This window comes from Sipha flava, unplaced genomic scaffold, assembly GCF_003268045.1.
Source record: "Sipha flava isolate LNK unplaced genomic scaffold, YSA_version1 240_pilon_pilon, whole genome shotgun sequence".
Lineage (NCBI taxonomy): Eukaryota > Metazoa > Arthropoda > Insecta > Hemiptera > Aphididae > Sipha > Sipha flava.
The window spans coordinates 145,615-170,279 of record NW_020272885.1 but is presented as its reverse complement, the minus strand read 5'-3'; the positions used below and the strand labels follow the sequence as shown (position 1 = coordinate 170,279).

General features: G+C 25.6%; 1 protein-coding gene and 1 pseudogene across 4 annotated transcripts; one reads left to right on the top strand and one right to left on the bottom strand.

Moving 5' to 3' along the window:
• Window positions 1–40: 40 nt before the first annotated feature.
• LOC112684083 lies at window positions 41–20,126 on the bottom strand. Of its 4 annotated transcripts, none has more exons than XM_025555398.1 (23): window positions 19,979–20,126; window positions 19,153–19,355; window positions 18,942–19,088; window positions 18,809–18,872; window positions 18,580–18,741; window positions 18,323–18,501; window positions 18,093–18,263; window positions 16,075–16,185; window positions 15,822–16,002; window positions 15,494–15,747; window positions 11,099–11,343; window positions 10,920–11,033; window positions 10,726–10,857; window positions 9,524–9,978; window positions 9,370–9,446; window positions 9,200–9,271; window positions 8,990–9,144; window positions 8,776–8,934; window positions 6,795–6,957; window positions 6,516–6,714; window positions 3,121–3,244; window positions 2,584–2,711; window positions 41–276 (listed from the first exon to the last, which is right to left on the bottom strand). In XM_025555398.1, the coding sequence occupies exons 1-23, from the start codon at window positions 20,038–20,040 to the stop codon at window positions 258–260; spliced, it is 3,576 nt and encodes a 1,191-aa protein (XP_025411183.1). In that variant the 5' UTR covers window positions 20,041–20,126; the 3' UTR covers window positions 41–257. The 4 variants fall into 4 exon arrangements, with proteins under 4 accessions (XP_025411183.1, XP_025411182.1, XP_025411185.1 ...); XM_025555397.1 differs by lacking the exon at window positions 41–276 and adding an exon at window positions 2,104–2,228; XM_025555400.1 differs by lacking the exons at window positions 41–276; window positions 16,075–16,185 and adding an exon at window positions 2,104–2,228.
• A 2,476-nt stretch (window positions 20,127–22,602) lies between these two features.
• Window positions 22,603–24,542, top strand: LOC112684095 (annotated as a pseudogene).
• The last annotated feature ends 123 nt before the right edge of the window (window positions 24,543–24,665 follow it).

Genomic DNA, 24,665 nt, shown 5'->3' with positions numbered 1-24,665 from the left:
TAGCTCACGCGTGATAGCACGTTTTGATTTTTTAACTTCACACGCATTTCGACTCGCGTGTCATCACGAATTTGGTCAATCAAGAAAAATATATATTTTTAATAATGTGTATATAATCAAATTCTTCTTTCGTCATTCAGAAATACATATGAAATTATCTTGGATCGTTCCGCAGTTCTTGAACTAGACGATAGGATTCTCCCAATGTTGACCTATTTTTATTAATATCGTGTACCCAGTACGATCGGGTGGATTTTTTATTTTGTTCGTCCAAAACTGCAAAAACAGGTGCAGTTTCTAATTAGTAGGGCTAGGATAGTATAGGATTTTGCATTTTTTTTTTTTAGGATTTACAGGACAGCTTTTCAAGCACAAAATGTGATTTGGTCATATATGAATCCTAATATATAGTTTTTAATTTGCTTTTTTATGGATTTAGGGTCATTTTTTCAATTTTACGGGCATTTTTATACTTTTTTGAAATCTTGGTAATATTTTTATACATTTTCATTTACACTAGATGTTTTTGTAATTAGTAATTACTCTTCTCACTCTGAACTACTTGAAGTTACTATTTCTATTTTAATTTTACTTAAGAAAAAAAAACTTGTGTAAGAAACCTTAAGTACACACCTTATACCACAACACAGTGACTAGGTACTAAATTGTGACATATTAAAGTATGACATGAAAATATGACTATAGTTTATTTCTAAGCGTGATATCTCAGATTCAATGTGCCAACATGACAGCACAGAGTTCACGTGACTTGACAATAGTTGTTCCCATCTTAAATCTCTCCATAGACACGCAGCAGTAAGCTCCATTCGTGGTAAATGACATCGCGAATTTCGTGCGGTCCCGGTGTGCCGCGATCGCATTCGTCAACGGGTCTAGTCGACCGTAACGACGTTTCGACAAGTCGAAATAACGCCACCAGTACGTCGGGGCCGCGGCTCTGAAATCTTCGTGTGTCGTTTTGAATTCCTCGTTATTATTTATTAAAGGTTTTTCCGCGCGCAACAGTTCGTACAAGCCCATGGCGTTGTACCGCTAGTGCTTGGGTCCCGGACGGAATACGGGAAATACGGAAAACGATCGCGATCCGTTTCGCCAGTTTATGCAAAAACGGAACCAGCGGCCACCAGTTTTTCTCCGGGTCCACGAAACCCGGTATTCCGGGGTAAACCAAAAGTTTCGAGCAACTCCGTGATTTCCGAGTTGCGGGCGACTCGATGTTCTCGAGAAAACAGTTCTTCGTAAATCCGACATTTCCAAACACATTTGGGCGTCCAGCCTTCGTATTGCAAGTACACGTAACGCACCACTTGATCGTACAGGTGCACGCAAATAATACTAGATTTTCATGAATTTTCAGGCGATCTAAACCAGTGGTGATCAACCTGAGGGGCGCGCCTCTCTAAGGAGATGTGAGAAAATGTCAGGGGGGCGTGAAAATGTAACAAAAAAATAAATACGACAAATGAAAGCATTGCCGTTAGTTCAATGGTTCAAGATCGTCTAACAAATTTAGCAATACTTTCAATCGAACACAAAATTGCATCTAAAATGGACTACATTTTAGTAATTGAAGAATTTGCTTCCAAAAAATCCAGAAAAATTAAATTTTAATTATGTATTTACTATGTAAAATATAATAATAAAAGACAAAAAATATGATCTTAGTATTGAAAGGAATAATATATTATTTAAAAATTAATAAAATATAATTACATTGTATTAATTTTTTTTTTGTGGGTGGGGAAGGGCGCAAAATTTTCGTTTTGCCAGAAGCGCCACATTTGATCGGCCTGGCCCTGATAACTTTGGCTTACTTTTTATTATAGCAATTTACTTACTGAGTAAAGACTACCTACATTGCAATACAAATTAAAGAAAATACAAATTTTAATTCTGAATCATTATTTATTATTTAAAAGCATAGTAGAATATTCATAATTCACATTAAAAATATAATATCATTTTTTGGATATCCCAAAATAAATAATCACTGTTCATTGATAAAAAAACTAGACAAAATATGTTAATAATAGTTTTAAAATACAAAAAAATTTAATGAATATAAAAATAAAATTGTATGCACATAATATATTAACATTTGAACAAAATGTAGAACTAATTTCAAGAAATAATTATTTTATTTGAACTTATATTTTATTACATAACTTACAAAATCAGTTATTTTTAATTAAAGAAATTTATTGATTCTGAAAAAAAAAATAATAATTGAAACAAATAACATAGTAAGGAAGTGTAATATTAAAATAAATACATTTAAATATGTTTATATAAAATACATATTTAATATTTTAATTATTATAATTTATAAGGTTAACTTTTAGTTATTGATCATTTTTCGATTTTAAAATTATTCTTATTATTATTTATTACTAATTATTTTCAAAAATAATATTGTAATTTTGAATTAATAGTGTACATGGATGAATTTTATTGTGAAATGAATAAAATAAGTATTTTAAAGAAATACATATTAATTAATAATTTTGTAATATAATAGTAAAATAATTTATTAAAATATACAGCAATAAAAATCATACTTACACAGTTGTCTCCAGTTCACTAAATACGGTAGTTGTATCACATAATAATGACTCTAAATTACTTTTTTCCATTAAAACAACGATACTATTTTCACTTATGCCCATTTTCCAGAGTTTGGATAAAGATTTCTGAAAAATAAAATAAAATTATAGTATGTCTAATTTATCATAAATTAGATTTCATATATATTTAGTAAAATAATACAAGGAAAATTAATTTTGAATAAGAAACTTTTATTTCTATCAAACTATGTTTATCTTATAGTATAATATTATAATATAAATAAGTAAAATAAATAGGTTGTCAAATACCAATGAAATTGACTACAGACATAAAAAAATCATCATCAGAAAAATGTTAAGAAATTATGATTTACATAACATATAAGATTTAAAAGATTAATAAGTAAAAAGTCAAAAACTCCATCAATAAAACATTTGTGTTATCAAATTGAACAAATGAATTAATAAAATATTTAATATTACATAAACATAAAATAACTAAAAAATATTCTATTATAAAAATTAAATAAATTACCACAGAATCTGCAAGATGATCAACTTTAATAAAACTAGAGCCACCAAACAAATTTGATATCTCATCTAAACGTTGTTGAACAGGATACACAATTTTTTTTTCATGTTTTATTTTCTTCCAAAGTCTACAAAAAAAAAAAAAATATTTATATATATTAATTATCCAATATATGTTATGAAAATATTTGCAAGAATATATTATTTATTCATAATTTTCACATTGTAAAACCTTATTTAAATTATTGAAAAAATATTTTCAATAAAAACATTAAACATAAAAAATTAATTGAAATTATTAAGAATGTATATCACAATATTTAAATTTTTAAGTAAAAAAATCTTTTGATCCCTCTTATCAAAAAAGTCAATATAACTTCTTATAAAAAATTTCATCCCAATCTAACAAAGTATCCAAATCTCCTCATTACGGATCTACTAAAACTCACCATTCCTAATGACCCCAGAAGATGACATAATTGGTGTTATTAACATAATTGGTTAAATGTAATGTGAATGTAACATTAAATGTAACGTAAATATAATGTGGTTAGTAATAAAATTGGTGTTAACATAGATGTTAATAGATTAGTTAGATTTTTAAGAAATTATAAATATAAATATTTAAAATATTATAAATAAATGCCATTAAAATGCCTTAAATAATATAATGATTCTTACCAAATTATTATTTTAATTCTTAGGCTTCCAATACACTATATGGCTAAGTAAGATACACAAGTGTAACATGTTATTGTAGGACTGCCAAAATTAAATTTTAGAACTTATCAATTTATTATGTAGAATGTAATAAATAAATAAAGTTTAACTATACATCTTTTAATTTAATGAAATTGAATGAAAAATTAGAAAACAAGAACATTATTTACAATATTAGTAAAAAAAAAAAAAAAATTTTAATGTTTAATAATTATTACACCATTACACATGAATTATTTTAATGGTGTACTTTTATTTAAAGGGTTTACAATATATTAATTTCAACTTTATATTTTTTAATTTCCTAGGTAATTTATAGTAGAAGGCAACTTCAACGCAAAACATAACACTTGGGGATGCATGGCCGAAAATCAGATGTAAAATACTTTTTCAAATCATATTTGAAAACTAATATTCCGTTATTTCTTTTTCTGGTCTAATCTACTGGCCTACTAATTTAAATAGATATCCTGACATATTAGACTATTTTATAAACAGATTACCAAGTAATTTAATCATTAGAGCATATAATTTATATGACCTTTCTAGCGACCATTCACCTGTTATATTATCTCTTAGTGGTAATCCTGTTGAAAATATTAGATCTTCTCTAACAAATGGACTAATAAATTGGATAATACCATAAATTTAAGTATACCTCTGAAAAAACACAATGAAATAGAATGTGCAGCAATACTAATGGTTAAAAATATCTAACAACCAACAAAAATCAATTCCTTCCCAATTACAAACCAAACTCTTAATATAAAAAATAAATTACCACACAGTATTCAAAATTTAATTGCATCAAAGCACAAAATCAGAGCACGCTGGCAATACTATAGATATTCCAACGATAAACAACTTAATCAAACAATAAATTTACTAAAAAATAAATTAAAACAATTCAAATCTGAATAATATCAGTTATACCTTATTAATTTATATCCATAAAACAGCCCACTATGGAGAGCAACATAAAATTTAACCAAAACTAGGGAAAATATCCTCCCTACGCTTAACTGACAATACATATAACAAATAAACAGAAAGCTAATACTTTCACTAACCAACTGCATAAAATTTTTAAACCACACCAAGATTTTGTCAACAATAATATCCACCACAACGATATATACAATTTTTTCAATAGTCCCTTATCCCAATGTCTCTACTGATAAAACCAATTTCACCAAGCAAAAATACCATAAAAAGATTACCTGATGATAAATTTCTTAAAAACAAATTATTAATAAATAAAATATTAAAATATCAAAAAAATGTATTCTTTTTCTAAGACATATCTGCAGTGAAATGTTTAGTAAATCTTATTTTTCCTCGCTATGTAAATTTGCAGTAATTATTTTAATTTACAAGTCTGGTAAGCCTAAACACTTATCTACTTCACACAGGCCAATCAACTTACAACCTATGTTAGGTTAACTTTTTGAAAATTTCTGGCTTAAAAGAATTCACTCAATAATGTTAAAAAAGAGATCATCCCAAATATTCAATTCAGTTTTCGCCCCAAACATTCAACTATCCATTAAATTCATTGACATCTATTAACAGATTCTGTAGCAATGGCATTCAAAAAAAAAAAAAACAATACAGTACAGCTTTATTTCTTGACATCAAACAAGTATTTGATCGAGTTTGGCATGAAATTCTAAGGAAACATCAAGGAAACGAAAATTCCAACTTTCTATATTGATGTAGGTGTTCGGTAAGGTAGTGACTTATTTCCTGATTTATATAACATATTTACATCCAATATCATCCATTATATCCAAATATGATACTAGAAATCTAAGCCAATAATACTGCTATTCTGTCCATCAACAACAACTCCATCACTGCTTTTAAAAAACACTCTTTAAAAATCGAAACTTGGCCAAAGAAATGGAAAACGAAAATAAATGACAACAAATCTGCTCATATTACATTCATCTTAAAAAAAGACCATTGTCCTAATAATAAAATCAACAATAGTCATACCATCATCCAACTAAATAAAATACTTAAGTTTAACATTAGATAAGCGACTCATATGGGGACCCCATTTAAAAATAAAAAGACAAGCAACAAACACAATACTCCACAACATTTGTCTGCTATTTAAATCCAAATTAAACCTAAAAACAAAATTAATATTAATATATAAATCAATAAAAAGACCCAATGGTTTTAAGGAATTCAAATATGGCCAAATATAGACAATTTTTCCAACATTTGTTTGATACAAGACCACCAGAACCATTACTCTTTGACTAATTATGGAAGCTCTGTGATACATCACCAATGCTTCCCTTTACAAAGTTATCAACATCTCAAACGTTAATGAACTAGCTACCATATATTATAAATGATTCCCACTACACTCGAATCCCATATAACTCCCTTATAAAAAATATGTCCTCCTATACCTTAACCAAAAACCATAAACGATGGCTTAAAAGGAATTGGTCTTGTGATCTTTTATTATAAAAATTAAATTTCTTTGTTTGTTTATTAATTACTAATTTGATTAAATAAGAAATTATGAGGGTGTTGTTAATAGGTTTCTTCTCCCAATCATGTTACTCATGTCAATTATATTTTTCTATCATATTTACTTATTGCTAAGTATTGTACAGATTGTAAATTTCTTTTAATTAAAAAAAAAACTGATATACCAACCTTGATATGCGCTCACGTGAAACTTCATCTCCGTAGATTAAAGATAATTTATTTATGTTAATAACTTTTAAATTAGAATCTTTTTCAATTAACATTTCAAGTCTTTCTGGACTCATAACAATTGTAACATTAATAATAGTTGTTTCTCCTTTCTTTAATAAAAATTCATCAGGTTGAATAATGTCTTCTGATGAATTTTCTAAATTATAATTTTAGGTAAGTATAATTGCATAAATTAATTCTTAAAATAATAAATTAAATAATAATATAAAGTAACACCTTGGCAAACTTTAAAAAATGCAGTAGTATTTCCAGAATTTGTTACAGAAAATTGAGCTGACATTAGTTGAGGATTTGGATATATCCACATGTTACCCAAATTGTCTTCAAATATTCCATTTATTGTAATAACTGAATGACCACAATAACCATACAATGAAATCTAGATTCAAGAAAACAATACATACTAGATATCAATTTAAACAAAAATTATTTAAAGTATTATATTTATATAATTATATAATAAAGTAAATAATATAATTTATACTTTTTTAGCAATATAAAATTAGCAGGGCACTACACCAGCAAGGGTTGTCTCTTTCTTACTAAGATACAGCATAAAAAATGTACGTACAATAGAATCAATTTTGGGCTGTTAGCTTTAGTATTAGAGTTAATTAAACTATGACCAAAATTAAAGGAAAAAATAATAACTATCTTATATTAGGGTTTTTATGATATTGTAATTTTAAAGCTATTTATAAGTTTTTTTCATCATATTTTTCATACTATATAAAGCCTTAATCTATTAACAAATACTATTTTACTTAATACAAAAAACTCGATGAATTTAGACAAGTCAAGTTTCTTTTTTTGTATTAAAGACATAATCTTACTAATATATAAAGAGACAGCATTAGTTTATTTGTTCACAAAAATCTCAATAACTATTGAATCAATTTCAAAAATTCTTTCACCATAACTACATTATACTTGAGTAACATAGGCTATATTTATAACTAGAAAAAAAATTAGGGATTCCTACTATAACTTCAATAATATAAGTCGAAATTTGATAAAAATATTATAGATTTAATTATTTCAAGTTCGAACTACGGTCTCATAGGCCTAACTTTTTGCATTTTTTTGTATTATTTTTACATATTAATTTTTTAATTGATCAGATTTCGGAAAAGATTTTAATATATTATATGACTTGGAAAAATTGGTTCGATATCCGAAAAAATAATAATAAAAGAAAATGTGTATTTTTGTTGTGCCGTCTTTGAATATGTTACAGTGACAATGACAGTGCTGTATAGGGACATAAATTGCCATAATACCCATATACTTATAATTTCTACTGATTTACCTTTCCAGTTTAAGAAACTTCAATTCCCTATTAAATTAAACTCTTAATTAAATTTCCTATTTTTGTTCCCTATTTGAATTATTACAGCTCAAGGCCAACTATTTCAGTATGTTGGTATTGATTTGCGCTCTGACTGTTTCTCACATAGACAGTTAAATATGGGATTATCAAGAACAGGTAAATCATAAAATCAGTTAATTAAATTACCAGATGATTTGAAAATAAAAAATGTTATTTACTCTAAAGTAATTAAATAAAATAAATATATAAATTTAAATAGTATTTAATTTTATTTAAGTAAATATTTCAAAAAAGATCGTATTACATGTATTAATGACACACAAAATAGTATATTATTACCTCACAAGATTACTATATTTTTAAAAAAAAAAATAATTAAAACAGAATAATTTAATCTGTACAACAATTTTTACGTACAACAATCTGCACGGGAGACAGCTATATATACATATGTATAAAGAAGGATAAATTGTAGGTGATAAAAAGTTCACCGATACCTATGAAAAATATAGCAATAGCAAAACGTTGTCAAGTCAGTTACATAAAATAAAAGAAATTAAATAAGTCCTAAATACTCAAAACTAACCACACAAGATAATTTCATCACAAGTAAAAATGCTTAATGCCCATCGAAGTAGACATGGGTCAGCTTATATTTAAATACAGTAAAACGGGACGAGTGTTATACAGTTATACTTATTAAACAGAAAATCTATTTATTTTTTTGGAATTAGTAAGACAAGTCATTATTTCTTTGAAATTCAATAAATAATGATGCCAAAATATCAGCAATAGAAACATTCAATAGGGGTGTTCAAATCTATCGAAAAATAAAAACATAAAACATTAACTTTTAATAATACTTACTACTCGCTTTTCACTACTATTTTGACGTTGTAAAATTATGTGACCATATGCCTGACCTTCATTTAAAGTTGATATAAGAGCAACACTTAGTTTTTGACTTTCCATAGGTTCTAATAATAATTTCATTTCTGATACTTGATTTTCACCAGAAGATATCAACTTGAAAATGTATAAATATATTATATAAAGTTTTCTTAATTAATAAATGATTTACTTTAAAACAATTCTTGTTATCTTCAATATTTAAAAGAAGTTTTTCCTTATGTGCTCCACGATTTCGTAAAATAAAAGTTTGTACAGATTTAGAATTTGATGGAACACTACCCCATATAAGACTCGAACATGTAGATTCTAATTCCAACTGTCCACCTGCAAAAAGCATAAAATATTATCAAAATATTACACTTAATAAGTACAAAAATACCTGCACTTGATGAACTTGAACTCCATGGAGATATAGGTCTTGAAGATAGCGAACTTTTGTGTACAAATTCAGCTGTAACAAAATATTACTATATTAATGTAATAATGTACTTAATAATTATTCAATAACATAAAATGAATTATGTAATTATCAATACAAATTGTCTTTACATTTAGGTTCAATGCAGTTAATTTTAACAGTAAACTTTTTTTTTGAAGACATAACTTGTAAGCAAATACTTGTTTCACTAAAATAAAATATAATTTATTAATAAATAATGTTTCAATTTAAAATAAATACAAAATTATAAGACGGAGAAAATACTTGATAAAGTTTATTGAATTAATTGGAGAGTATGAAATTTTAATTTTGATTTTTTCATTAATAGCCAACTGGAATTGATTAGGTTGAATAGTAAAATCAGTATGTTCTTTACTATTTTTTTGTACAAACAAGCTGATAGGCAATTCACTGTTATTGGATACTTCTAAGACACCATTTAATGTAGAATGTCCATTTGTTTGCAATATTAAAGGATTCTGATCAAAAGAGATTGATGTAAAACAAACACGTCCTAATAAATTAGAACAGTATAGCAATGGTGAATAATTAGTCGATAAATCTTCAACAGAATCTAAAAATACTAGAAGTCGACCAGTTATTAATTTAATTTTGTGGTTATTTGTTGAAAAACTCGATGTTAAAATATTTAAATCACATTCCCACAGTTCTGATGGATTGATAATTGCTTTAGCTTGAAAAATGTCTTCAATTTGATCCTGAAACATAAATTGACAAATTTTTTAAAAACGTTTAACCATAAACAATATTTATTAAGAAAGTCAATCAATGAATTCTAAAAAACAACTAACATTTTTTACTTAGGACTTTAGACTAACAAAAAGAAGATATAATTTTGTAACTAATGGTAATATATTTAAAAAAAAAAAATAACTAATAATATGAGAATAGCTCAATAATTTATATAAATTTATAAGTCAATAAGATAATTTTGGAATATTCTAAAATAATAATAATGAATTTATCCCTAATTATAATTATTCAAATAATATTATTAGAAATAATATATGTATAATAAATAAAGTACTCATATAACTTATACATCTTGTTCAAGTTTTAATCATCATTGTATACAAAAATAAAACATAAAACATTTTTAAAGAAACAAACTTTTAATAAATCAAAAATATTTCTTAGGTTTATAAGAATAATTAGAATTGTATCATAACACACTTTATCTAGCTTCAGCTATAAAAGTATTGTTAATTCATTGAAATCACTGATTAGTGTTGTATTTTAATACTACCTGAGATATTTAGTTTACAAATAAGTTTTTAGCAGTAAAACCATACTCTTAAGTCCATATACATTATGGGTTCTAATCTTCCAACTAATAGAAAGAACCTAGTTTCCCCAATATACATCTAATTGTTATTACTATCTCGAATTAAAAAAAAATAATAATAATAATATATAGTCCTGAATTGTATAATATTTAAACATACCTGGTTTAAAATAAATTTTATAGGAACTTGGCATGTACCCTTGTTTAATAACTTGATTGGAAGAGACTTTTGTGACAGTTCTGGTAATAAGCCAAAGTCTATGGAACCAAACGAGTTATTTACCCATATTATCTATAAAAAATAACGCAAAATAAAATATTTATTTCACATATAATTGAATATAATTATAAAACCTGTGGCTCAATAGAATTTATTTGTATATTTCGATAAATTTCTTGAGATATATCATTACTTTCAAGTTTTATATTAATATTTATAACACCTGAAATTAAAGGAATAATGCCAATCTAGAAAAAAATAAATACAAAATTAAACCATAATTCAACCAATTTTTATAAATTTATATTCATACAGTAAATGAAGCTTCTGTAAAAGCTGATATAGTGCACATTTTTTCTGAACAAAGGACCGTAGCAACTTTTGTTCCAGTAGGCTTTTTATCATCGAATGTATTATTTTCATTATATTTCAGTGATATATTTAATAAATTTAATGTATATTTAGCATCAATATTTAATTGATTTTCTAATGTAATTACAACTTGAGAGTAAGTTCCAATGCATGTATCACCTATTTCAAGTACTTCACTAATTTCTCCTTAAAATAAAAAAAATATTAATCTGTAAAAATTGTTAATATTCTATATAACTTATTTATTATATATTCTAACTGAAAATTAAATAGAATTTTAGATTAAAAATGGTTCAATGTACTATTTAAGATTCAATTTTTAAATTTAAATTGTTTGATAATCATAAAATATGAGGTACATAAGGTTGTTGAAAAAAATTATACAACTATTAAGAGTAGTCAAATTATATATAAATATTATTTTCTATGTAAAATAAATATACATTTAAAAAAACAAAATTAATTATTTAATTCAATAAAAAAATAAAAACTACTACTTGGATACAAACTCAAGAATTTGTATCCAAAAGAGGACATAATGTAGTTTATAAAGAGCTCAAGAATTGCTTGGACTGGACATGCATGGAGAGCTGATGGGTCTCTTATACAGATGGTTATGGTTAAGCTTAGGGACTTAGAACTCTAAAAAATACACAAATATGTTTCTAAAATCATTAAAATATGCATTTATATGCATTAGAAAAAAAAAAAAAAAAATGACCAGATAGTACACAAAATAAAACGTGTCCATCGGATTTAAATATATTTTTAAACTCCGAAACAAAATTTTGTAGTCGACTACTCGTAGGCTGTTGTAATTTCGGCATAACAATATATTACAAATTATCGCGTACGATGTTTTACGTATGATTCAACGTTATGTGGTTGTGAAACGCAAAAACAAAGACGGATAATAATTGACTGAACTGAACACTAAACAAATAATCTATTATTCTATATTGACTATTATCTTTATCGACATTCGATCAATATCCAGTGGATTATACGGTCGATACGGGTTTAAAGTATTATTTATACTTACACAAAAATTGTAACGAGATATGAGAAGTAGTTTGCAGATACCATATTACTAAAAGTCCTCTTAGTACATTTTTTTTTCGATCGGTTGAAATATGTATATATAGTTATATGTATCTATAGTTTTTAATTTTAAATAATAAAATTTGAGAAATTTGTCAAAATATGCAAAATAAGCGTAATAATGTTAAAATAAGCACTCTCCTGCAAAATCTATCAAATATGCAAAAATATGCATATTCAAATTTTAGATCTGATATCATGGCACCGAAAAATGAATTTATTTCGCACTTTGCTATATTTAACAATAATTAAAAAAAGTATGCAAATGCTAGAAGTCTCTAAGCCTAGTTATGATGAATCAAATAGATCGGAAAAGACCAAGGGGTCGTCCAAGGCAAAGATGGCTAGAAGTAGTTAGAAAAGATTTAAAGGAGCTGAAACCGGATTGGAACGGAAACATGGAGTTAGCTTACGCAAGAGAAGTATGGGGGGGATTTGGTTTTAAAAGCTAAAAGCCTAAATAACTCATAAAAGCAAAAAAAAAAAATTCAATATATATCTTTAAATTTACTATCTAATTATTAAATAGGAAGTAGTATTGATAAACATTAGGGAGTTTTTCTATAATATATTATATTTTTGTCATATAGCATATAGACTGCATTTGCATTAATATCAATTAATATTAAAAAAAAAACGCAAACTAATTAAAAAAACTATAAATATTTTTTGGTATGCCATAACTTAAAATTAGAATTTAATAAAAAGGAATATGAGAGTTTGTAAAATGTACAATGGTTAACTTTTTTCCATTTTTGGTTTTTGCTAATTTTTGTTAACATTTTTGAGGAAATTATAAAAAATATTTATGGTTAAGTATACAGTATGATCACGGTTTAAGATAACACTAAATATCTCAGGTGAATGACCTTGTATTGAAGCGAATATTTTAGAGTGCTTAGAGGGTACTTAAATACACATTTATTTATGATTTTCAAATTTTCAACACTATTGGTGTGCGCATGCGCAACATAACTTAATTTTTTTTAAATGGAAACACTACTTTTTTTTTACATATTCGGATAGATTATTTTTTTTAAACGTTTTTTGTATAAAAAGTTTTTTTCTATTTACAAAATTGACCAAGTTAGAATAAGTTAAAATTTGAATTTATGCATAAATCGTGTTTAATGAAATTTTCATTTATAACCACTGTAAATAATAAAATAAGTGTGAAATAATTAAAAATAATTTTTAGTCTACGATATTATTTTTAATTGAATCTGTTGTATTAATTTAATTCATAAAAAAATAGTTATAATCATAATAGTAATATTAATATTATAATACAAAATAAAATAGATTAAATAAATCTATCTAATGAATTATTCAAAGTTTTCGCCATTATGCTCTTAACATGATTCAAGTCGCCTCAAAAATTCAGTTGGAGTTGCCGCCTTGATTCGGTTCTCACTTAAAATATCACATGCCGCCTGTATTTTGTTTTTTAAGTCCTGAAGATTGACAGGTGGATCTGCATAAACCACAGTCTTCAAATATCTCCATAAAAAAAAATCCAGTGGCGTTAAATCAGGTGATTGAGCAGGCTAAGGAACGACACCATAGGTACTAATCCAGCGGTTCGGAAATATTTGATTTAAATATCATCTAACAGTAATTGCATTATGAGCTGGTGCTCCGTCATGCTGGAAAAACATTCGTTCTCGTGTGTCTAATGAAACATCATCCAAAAGTCTTGGTAGTTCGTTGGTTAAAAAATTAAGGTATCGTCTACCATTCAATCATACCGTTCAATCATAAAAGAACGGTCCTATTAGCTTTCCACCAACTAACCCACACCATACATTTATTCCCCAGACCGTTTGGAAATTAGTCTCACGTGACCACGCTGGGTTTGTGTCATCCCAGTATCGATAATTTTGTTTATTCATAATGCCATTGTTTGTAAATTTTGATTCATCACTCCAAAAAATATGATTGACTATTAAAGGGTCATCAAAAAATTTAACATTGAACCAAGCTATAATCTCTAACCTACGAATTAAATCTCCTGCACTCAAATGTTGGACGAAATTGATTTTATATGGGTGCATTTGTGTTTTTTTAGAATTTTTTGAACATAACCATATGAAACGTCAATTTTGCGAGAAACATGCCTAATTGACGAACGTGGACTAGCTTTTATGTATGCTAGTACCTGTAACTCTGTATCGTCATCAAAAATATCTGCTCTGAGTCTTTATTGGTTGATTTGTCTGCCGGGAAATCTTCCATTCTGATTTAACCCTTTTAGAAGACGTAAAACGTAATTATAAGGTGGATGGTATCTTTCTGGGTATCGTTCGGCATACGTCATAACAGCTAGGCGTACATTACGTTGACATTCGCCATAAATTAAAACCAACTCAACTTTTACAGCGTTATTCATATTTAAAACAATTATAATTTATAGGAGCACTTAATAACCAAACATAACGTACACGGATAACGTTCAGACTATGGTACGGGTATGGGGCTAGTCGAATAATAAAAGTAAAATAATATTTTTCATCAAACTAAATATCTTAATAATATAACATTATCTGATTATCTTATCGTTATTAAAGCTATTGTGAAATAAAATAAAATTCCACTGTAAAAATAGTTAAAATTGTAATCGCATTACATCAGTTTCCTAAACAAAAACTATCCCATACTCGAGATATTCTAGTGACCTACAGTATTATTAAATTATTATTTTTAAATGGTTCAAGTAAATTAAACATTTATTTAGCACTTATTTTATTATTTCCAGTGGTTATAAATGAAAATTTCATTAAACACAATTTATGCATAAATTCAAATTTAGACTTATTCTAACTTGGTCAATTTTGTAAATAGAAAAAAACTTTTTATACAATAAACGTTTAAAAAAAAAATAATATATCCGAATATGTAAAAAAAAAAGTAGTGTTTCCATTAAAAAAAATTTAAGTTGTGTTGGGCATGCGCACAACAAAAGTGTTGAAAATTTGAAAATCATAAATAAATGTGTATTTAAGTACCCCCTAAGCACTTCAAAATATTCGCTTCAGTACAAGGTCATCCACCTGAGATATTTAGTGTTACCTTAAACCATGATCACACTGTATACTATAAACTCAATAAATACTGAAATTTAAATTTTAAGTAGTAAAATATTTTAAGTTCCAAGTGTTTGTATTGGTCTTACTTGTAATACATTTAAATTAAACATAGTTTGTATTAATAAAGTATAATAAAAATATGTACAAACTGTAATCTTTAATGACTGATTGATTCAATTTATCTTGACATAAGGTTTCATTGCAATGAATAATTTTTGAAACATTGGCTGATTTGTTCAATGACATTTCAGTAAATTCATCATAATTATTAGTCAAAATGGAAAAATTAGATAGGTTGATATTATTTTCTAATATTTTTGCTTCTGATGTGCAATCTTCAAAATATCCTCTTTTAGGTGTCAAATTAAAATAACTATTATTCAAATGTAATTTTCTCTGTTTCCTGAAATAATTTAATAAAATACTTAGTGTTGTATGAATTATGTTTAGTGATATAGAAGTATACAAAAAATTTACTTGACAAAATGTTCAGACATATTGTTGTTCTTTTTATGTTGAAATAGAGTATTGATACATTTTTCATGTTTTTCATTATCATCTTTATCATTAAAGCTAATACTTTCATTAAATTCTAATATTTTTTTATTTGATATTGTTTTTGAATTATCAAAACTAAAATTTTCTAAGGATGGTAATGCTAAAACCATAATAATTATTATATTTTTTTATAAATATAACAGAAATATATGAGAGAATATTAGAAAGTTACATATTTCTGCATGCTCAAAATTTGGCGAAGCATTAGAGAATCTAGTGGAAGTAGAAAATCGTCTCGGAAGAAAATAATTTAGATCATTTAATGGTTTGTCATCAGACAAATCTAAATTTCAAAGCAAAGCAATAGTTAGTTTAATTTAATTTAAACAAATGTAAAATAACAATGTATAATCTACAAATTGTTATTTTATATTAAATATATATATTATAAAATGATAAAATACTAATTTAATACACACAATAAGGTTATACATTAATAAAAAAGTAATCATATTTGATAGTTAATAAAATATATTTTTCACATTTGTTTGGATATAATATATCTTTATAAATCAAATATCCACAAATATGTAATAAAAATATCATAAAGAATCTGACTGTGTTGTTATCTAAGTAATTAAAAGGAAACAATAAAATTGCCTAATAGTACAATTATACTTTAGAAACTTGATTATCCGGGGTAATGGTGAGGTATCTTGGATAAATGAGAAACACGGTTAATTGAGACATTGTATTAAACAAATTATGAAAAAATATATAATGTTATATGCATATTAAGTGTGTGCAATGTTATTTTTTTGTTAATAACTATTTTCAAAAAGGCTATAACAACAAATTCGACAGAATTGAAAATTTTCTATATGTATTAGTTATAATATGATTATATAAATATGATTTTTGAAGAACTTCTAGTAAATTTCTATTAATTTTAAAGAACTCTTATCTACCTGTGACATATATGACCATATTTTTATCGTCAAAAAGATTGCTTACGTTTTTCAATAATGTATATTATAAACGTAATATAAAAATAAGTTCGTCCGACCTAATAAAACTTTTTAGAAGAAAAATGTCAAACAACGATCATTTTGAAGGATGAGCTTGGTTAATCAAGAACACAAATAATTGAGACACGGTTAATCAAGATTCCACTGTATAAAAATATATTACAGCAAAATAAATACATTGAATTATTTTTAAAGATTCTAGGGTATTTTTATATTTTAGTTAATTATTGATAGGTAATAACTAAGAAAAGTGTTAGGTCAGCAGTTCTCAAACTGTGCTCCGCAGAACCCTAGGACTCCGCGGAAGAAGTCTAGGGGCTCCGTGGGCATATATTAATTATCTAAATTTAAATATTATTATATTTCTTAGTTATTGAGGAAAAACACTGGTATGATTACCTGAATTGTGCAACGAGTTATATGTTTTAGTGACACCAATTTTATTTACAAGACTTCTGATAAAACTTGGTCATTATGACTTCATAACTTGTGTGGTATTTTCACAAAATTAAATGAAATAAATTTATCAATATAACGTAAAATGACCAAAGTTTTTATAGTAAATAACAAAATCCGAACTTTAAAAAAAATGAAATTTTGAACTGTGTTTTTCTCAATATGAAATATTAATAATTATTGTTGTCTTGAATATAAATTATTGATTTTCGGGAATCCATAAATTTTTTTGAAAACATAAGGGCTCCACAGACAAAAAAGTTTGAGAACCACTGTGTTAGGTAATATATTTTTGGGTTGAATAATTAAAAAAATTAAATAAGTAATTTTGTGAAGGAATAAATTCTATACATTTTATACAAATCAAATAAAAATTAACTAATTAAAGTTAAATTCGGATATAAATAAATTAAATTTCAATTTTGTTCAAAAACAAACTTAATATATAATGGTTTTAATTATCATTTATGACAAATTCTTTTAACTTTTGTGGTGTGCTCTTTAAGGATAGAGTGTATTTAAGGATTAAAACTATTATTTATATATATATATATTAAAATAAAATAAGAGCATAATTTGAAAAATGGTTAGGCTAATAATATTACTATTAGATTACACAAAAATTAAACAATAATAAGAAATATAAAATTAATATTTCTTTCAATCTACTTACAAATAAATACATAATATTAATAAGGATATAGATAGACAGATAAGCAATACAAAATATTTCATGCTAATATTTAATTGTAGTAGATTGTATTACCTCCTGCTAACAAAGCTTTGGTAAGTTCCTTTGGATTAGCAGAATTTGTGTCAGATGTTAAGACTTCAGATATATCAGACAAGCTTGTTAAGTTTAATATGTTATTAGATACATGACTATCAGTCCATGATGTAATTGATGACATTGTCTTATAACCTACGGGTGTTTGGTCTAAAAAAAGATATGAATAAAAAAATATTATGTTTTAAAACTATTAACTACCAGAGTACCTTTATAGTTATTTTTGATATCACTTGGAATTAAAAGAGAACAAGGCTTTTCTTTTAATTCTTTGGTAAATGTGACATTATTGTTTGGCCTTTTTGGAAAAATTGCAGATAAGTCTTCTATCGGTACACTTTTAGCAGCAAAATATTTAGCAGCAAATGATCCATTTTCAACAGACTGTCTAAAATGTTAACATTCAAATGAATTAAATAAATAAATAAATAGTAGACTTAATAAAATTTAATTTGCATATAATTACTTTTCCCCTTCCAAAGAAAAATTAAAACGACTTTCAGATAATGATCCGAATTCTATGCGATTGGTATCTTCAATTTTTTTTAAATTTTCTTTAAACTCATTACCTGATATGAAATCATCACTGGAGAATGAACTGTTGGATTTATCAATGTGTACTCTAACACTAAATACATAAAATATAACTCATTTTCATTAACCTATTTCTAATAAATATTTTTATAGTAACTCACAAATCTTCAAACGCATTGGTGTTGTTTGTTAAAGATGTTTTAAAATTATCATTTTTTTTAGTATCTTTAAAAACAAATTGAATAAATTACAATATATTTTTAATCATAAAAAATTAAAGATACCTATACATACTATTAAAAATATTTAATCTTGAATTTGCTCTAGCTCTGGCCAAAGTATTTTCATTTTGAGCAGCTTGACTCAAGCAATGCTGTTGGACCGATGATTTATTATGATGGTTGAAATTGAATGTATCTCTTTTGTGTGTATTTCCAATATCTATAAGTTATTAGAGAATTTAAGATGATTGAAATATCTTTCTTAGTACATAATTTAATAATACCAGACATATTATCCAGCTCAAGAATGCCAAGAGAAGACTGCCCGCTAAATGATGAAAGCATACTATTCATTTTTACATTATTTTTACAATTTGAAAGTTCGGAAAATGTTCTTTTTACTAAATCTTCATCAGTTAATTCATCAGAAAATATTGAACTAAATGTATCATTGCTGTTGGAATTTTGAAGGCGATTAATAAAAGATCTAGAAAATATAAATAATGTTTTTATATAATTTAATGGCTAATTTTATTGCTAATATAAATTACCAACTAATTAATAAGTATTGAATTAATAAAACAATTTTTATTTTGGATAAATACATGTAGTTATAGCATAAATGATAATTGTAAAATAGTTATAGTATTGTACATAAAAATATACGCCATACGAATAAATAAAAATAACATAAAAATATAAAAATAATTTTATTTCTACCAAATAGTTATAATCTAATAATAATATAATACTCAAATGTATATATTATTCAATTATCATAGTTTACAATGATCACATAATTGTGTTGCATAAATGCAACATGGCAACATAATATATTTACATTTGATAAAAGGTTAAATATTACAGATTTCAAGTAATTGTGTTAGAATTGAACTAAATAAATTAGAAAATTACAAAAATCTGGAATTTAAAATAATATTTATAAATAAAAATAATTAAGTTAATAATTAAAATAAAAATGTAATATATGCCTTTATGCTATGTAAGAGTACCTATATAAAAATAGCAATGAACGTATAATAAAATTAAAATTGGTAGTAAGTATTTAATTAAGTAAGTAATTTTCTTGATTTAATCAAATTTACAAACCGTTGATTTGTAGATTTAATAGCTGTAGATGAAGCTTCAGGTCCCGATTCTAATTTAGACATAATTATTAAGGTAGTAAATATAAAAATTCTAAAACAATAAGTAATTTTAGTTAAATGAATGAACGCTTTAATTTATACACACACGATAATTTGAGTGAAAATATTAAAACTACCAATAAAATGTAAAAATTGATTTAAAAAACAATTTATCAAATTTGAACATTTCAAATTTAAATGGTTCCATTAATAGTTATTATATGACTGGAAGGGATTTGAGAAAAATGTTAAGTCGAGACGGTAAAAATCAGGAAAAATAATTAAGTATTAAAACAAATTATAAATGAAAATGTGTATTTAGTGTAAAGTGTGCTCAAACGTAACAGCATTTTATTATTGTTCATCATGAACACCAATAGATAATAAATACTTTGTAACTGGTTTATAACCGCCAATTTACAATCACAACATGTTCGATATTATCACAAAATAGATATAAATTACATTTTATCACAGATGTCTGTGCATTTTATGTGATATTATCACAGAATAAGTTTTGTACAGACTACGGTCTTAAAAGATCTTTTAACTAACCGTGGCTCATAGAATAAACGAAATTCATTTATTCTATGATTTTATCCATAGACCTTATACTCTAGTATAAAGACCTATGATTTTATCCAACTTTTGAGCGCGTGGCTACCGACTTTAATAGTAATAATTTAATATTCTGTGATAACAGTATTTATAATAACAAAGGGCTCGGAAGGTGTTAAATCATTTGCATGATTTTACTGGGTTATTCAATTTATTGCTAAGTAACTTATAAATTATTTTCATGACACTATGAAAAACCTAATGGGAACATTTTGAAAGAAAATTTTAAATTTCAAACTATTTATTTTATTTTATTTTATCTTATATATTTATACTTAGAAATTATGTTAAGCTTAGTATAATATACTAACAATATTTGTACTGTTATGTACGAGTATACTTATATTAGGAAAAAAAGTAACGGGAAAAAAGTCCTGCAGAAAAAAAGTTCCCTGAAAAAAGTCTACAAACTAATATTTGATTTAAATTCAGTCTTTTATGCACAAACAAAATAAAATATACAATAACATACAATATAATATAATAATATAATATCTTAAACAACTATAATAATATTAACCTAACCTAACCTAATTATTTAAAAAATATATTTATTCAGATACAAAAGATATGTAAAATATGTCTTATTATAGTATTTAAAAATTTTAAGAATGCAACTATTCAGATATAAAATATCACTTTCTTATATTTTAACCACTTTGCTTAGTATAATATATGGGTATGCTAAACCACCATTTTGTGACTCAACATTGATAAAATAAACGCCGGTAAATTCATAATTCCATAATATAATCATTATTTATTTCACATTATTTTTATATTTTACTTTGACCGTTGTTTTGTACGGTGATTTGGTCTATGTACGTATTTATTTTATTTACAGCTTGTATTTGACTCTTTCAGGTAAGATAAAACTGTTATTCACTTACATTATTTATTTTATAATTGAGCTCCAAATTTAGTTATTATGGGAGGTTGTATTGCTCCAAACTGTAGTAATTCTCGGAAAAACAAAATTAAATTGTTCCGTTTTCCACGAGAAAAAAGCAGAAAGGACAAATGAGTTCAGAATTGTAGGCGAGATAAGTGGATACCAACAACTCATTCAGAGCTATTTCAAGTATTAATGTCTAAAATATAAATATAGTGTGTTTCTAATATATGTATCTTCTAATTAGTTTTCATAAATATTAAAATTTAATGTTATGATCAAATAGTAGTTAATATTATATTATTTTATATAAGCTTGGCATTAAAAAATTATATTTTAAAATTTATTACTGATATACCTAATTTAGGGTTGCCATACTTCCCGAAAAACCGGAATTGTCACCGGTTTTGTATTTCGCGTCCCGGTGTCCCGAAAAATGTTTTAGGGACGTCCATATGTCCCGGCTTAGACATTTAGAGGAAATGTAGATTTTTTAATTTTTAATTTCGACTATTTTATCTCAAAGTACATTTTTAATCGTAATCGATTAACAATATATAATAATTTACACATATTATATATAATATATTTTATTTTACAAAATGTTTTTTAAATATTATATTGCCGGCCAATAATGGTCCTCTTCGGTGGTGTATTCATAACTTTTGTATGTAGGGATCATTTACAAATAAATCGTTATTTTTATTTTATCATTATTTTTATTTTTTTACGTTTCTAACGCCCTCACTCTAAGAACATTATTTTATAACAATTAAAAAAAGGCCTAGGGAGGATCTAACCTCCACATCCCCCACTTGTATACACCACTGGTCCTCTCAATATATTAAAAGTTATATAAAGAGTATAGTACTCAATATTGTGTTTGTGTTGTCCCGGTTTCGCTTTATAAATTTATGGCAACCCTAACCTAATTAGTTTATAGTATATTATAGTTTATTGTATTTAGTTATGTATCTACTAACAATTTATAATAATTATGTTTATGTATTCTTAAATTTAGTTCTACTTTGAAAACTTTACTAAAAATTAATACGTTATACGTAAAACTTTAAAATATGAGTTCAGACGACGAATGTATTGTCCTTTCAAAAGAAAAAAGGTGTTTCTAACAATGATAAATATAAAAGAAATATTATTAAGCAAGCAAAAATCGAAGGGAAAAAACATACAAACTGGATTGGAAAAATAGTTGCTGCAAAGAATAATCCTTCATTAATACTTAAAGAATGGTAATTATATAATATTTAGTTTGTTTTATTCGTTATTAATAAGTAGTAGCTTTTATATTTTTACAATAATATTTTCGATTTAAAGTTGTTCAAAAAAATGTCTCAAAGACAATCAACAAGAAAAACTTGAAGATACAATGAAAATGTTTTATGAAATGCATTCTAAAAATGAACAAGACCTTCATCTTCAACGAACAATAGAAATAAAAGAAATTACAAGAAAACGAAAACGAATAGAAACAGAAGAAGGAAAAGAAAAACCGAAATGCATAAGTGTTCAGTATTTTTTAATAGTAGATGGACAGCGTATTCAAGTATGTAAGAAAGCATTCATTAACGTTTATAATATTTCTAATAAAAAAATTAGACGGCTGGTCGATTTGTTAGAAAATAATATTACCCCAGTTGATATGAGAGCAAAAATATTAGTGCTAATACTATGCCATATGAGTATTGTCAAAAAATACATGAACATATACTGAGTTTTCCAACTAAAGATACTCATTACACAACACGATTGAAAAATTATTTGAACCCTAAATTAAATGTTAAAACTATGCACACAATGTTTTTAGAAAAGTATCTAGAATTAGAAGGGAAAATAAAATATCAATATTATTGGGAGTATTTTAAGAATAATTTTTCGTTAAGCTTTGGTGCTCCAGTCAAAGATGCTTGTTCAAAATGCGAATAATTAAATACAAAAATAATGAGTAAAGATTTAAATGATGTTGCAAAAAGAGTTGCTGCTGTGGAATTACTAGTTCATAAACATAGAAGCAAAAATTTTTATAATAATATTAAATAAACAATAGAGATTTCTCAACAGAATAAAAAAGTGTTAGGTCTTTGCTTTGATTTTATGGCTGTAGTTGACTTATCTAAAATACCGGTGCAGGTAGTATATTATTATCGTCAATTATCTGTCAATACTTTTGTTATTCATAATTTAAACACGAATAATTTATTTTGTTATGTTTATCATGAGGCAACAGCAAGAAAAACGCCAAATGATGTATGCTCTATTTTGGTTCACTATATTAATAGTTTTGTTGATGATGGTGTTGAGGAATCGCATTTGTTTTGTGACAAGTGTGCTGGGCAAAACAAAAACCATGCATTACTCAGAATGATTATGGCTCTAGTTGAAATTAAAAAATTCAAAAAAGTTCAGGTATTTTTCCACAAAGAGGACACTCGTTTTTGCCGTGTGATCGTGACTTTGCATTGATAAAAAAACAACTGAACAGAGTGGATCGTCTATACACTTTAGAAGACTATATAGAACTTATTTTAAAATCATCAAGAAACCCAGAAAATTTTTCAGTGTTTCTAGTTGATAAATGATTCATGACTATCAAATGTGGTTTCCACAATTTTATAATAAAAATACTAACGCATTAGAATGTTTAAGCCGTAATAAAACATTGAAACAACGTCGTACAATAGTAAAATTTTTAATTTCTAAGTACCATTATTTTGAATGTGTATCGGAAAAATGTGGAATAATTGAGGTAAGTGAATTTATTGACGGAATAATTTCAAACCATTTCAAATTGAGAAAAAACAATGCAATGCCCATACAACTCCCAAAAACACTAGTTTATACTTCAAGCTTACCAATTCTTGAAAGCAAAATGAAAAATTTGAAGCAACTAGCGAAATATATTCCAGCATATTCTAGCATTGCAATCATTTTGGAATTATATATTTTCGTTACAAACTAAGACTGTTACTAACCTCAAGCAAGGCAAAATAGAACATAAGATATTTATATAATTAAATTTCTAATTATTAAAAATATATCAAATATTTGTTATTCAATATTAGTATATAATATACTGTATATTATTTAATCATGTCAATTTAACTTTTATACATATTAAAGC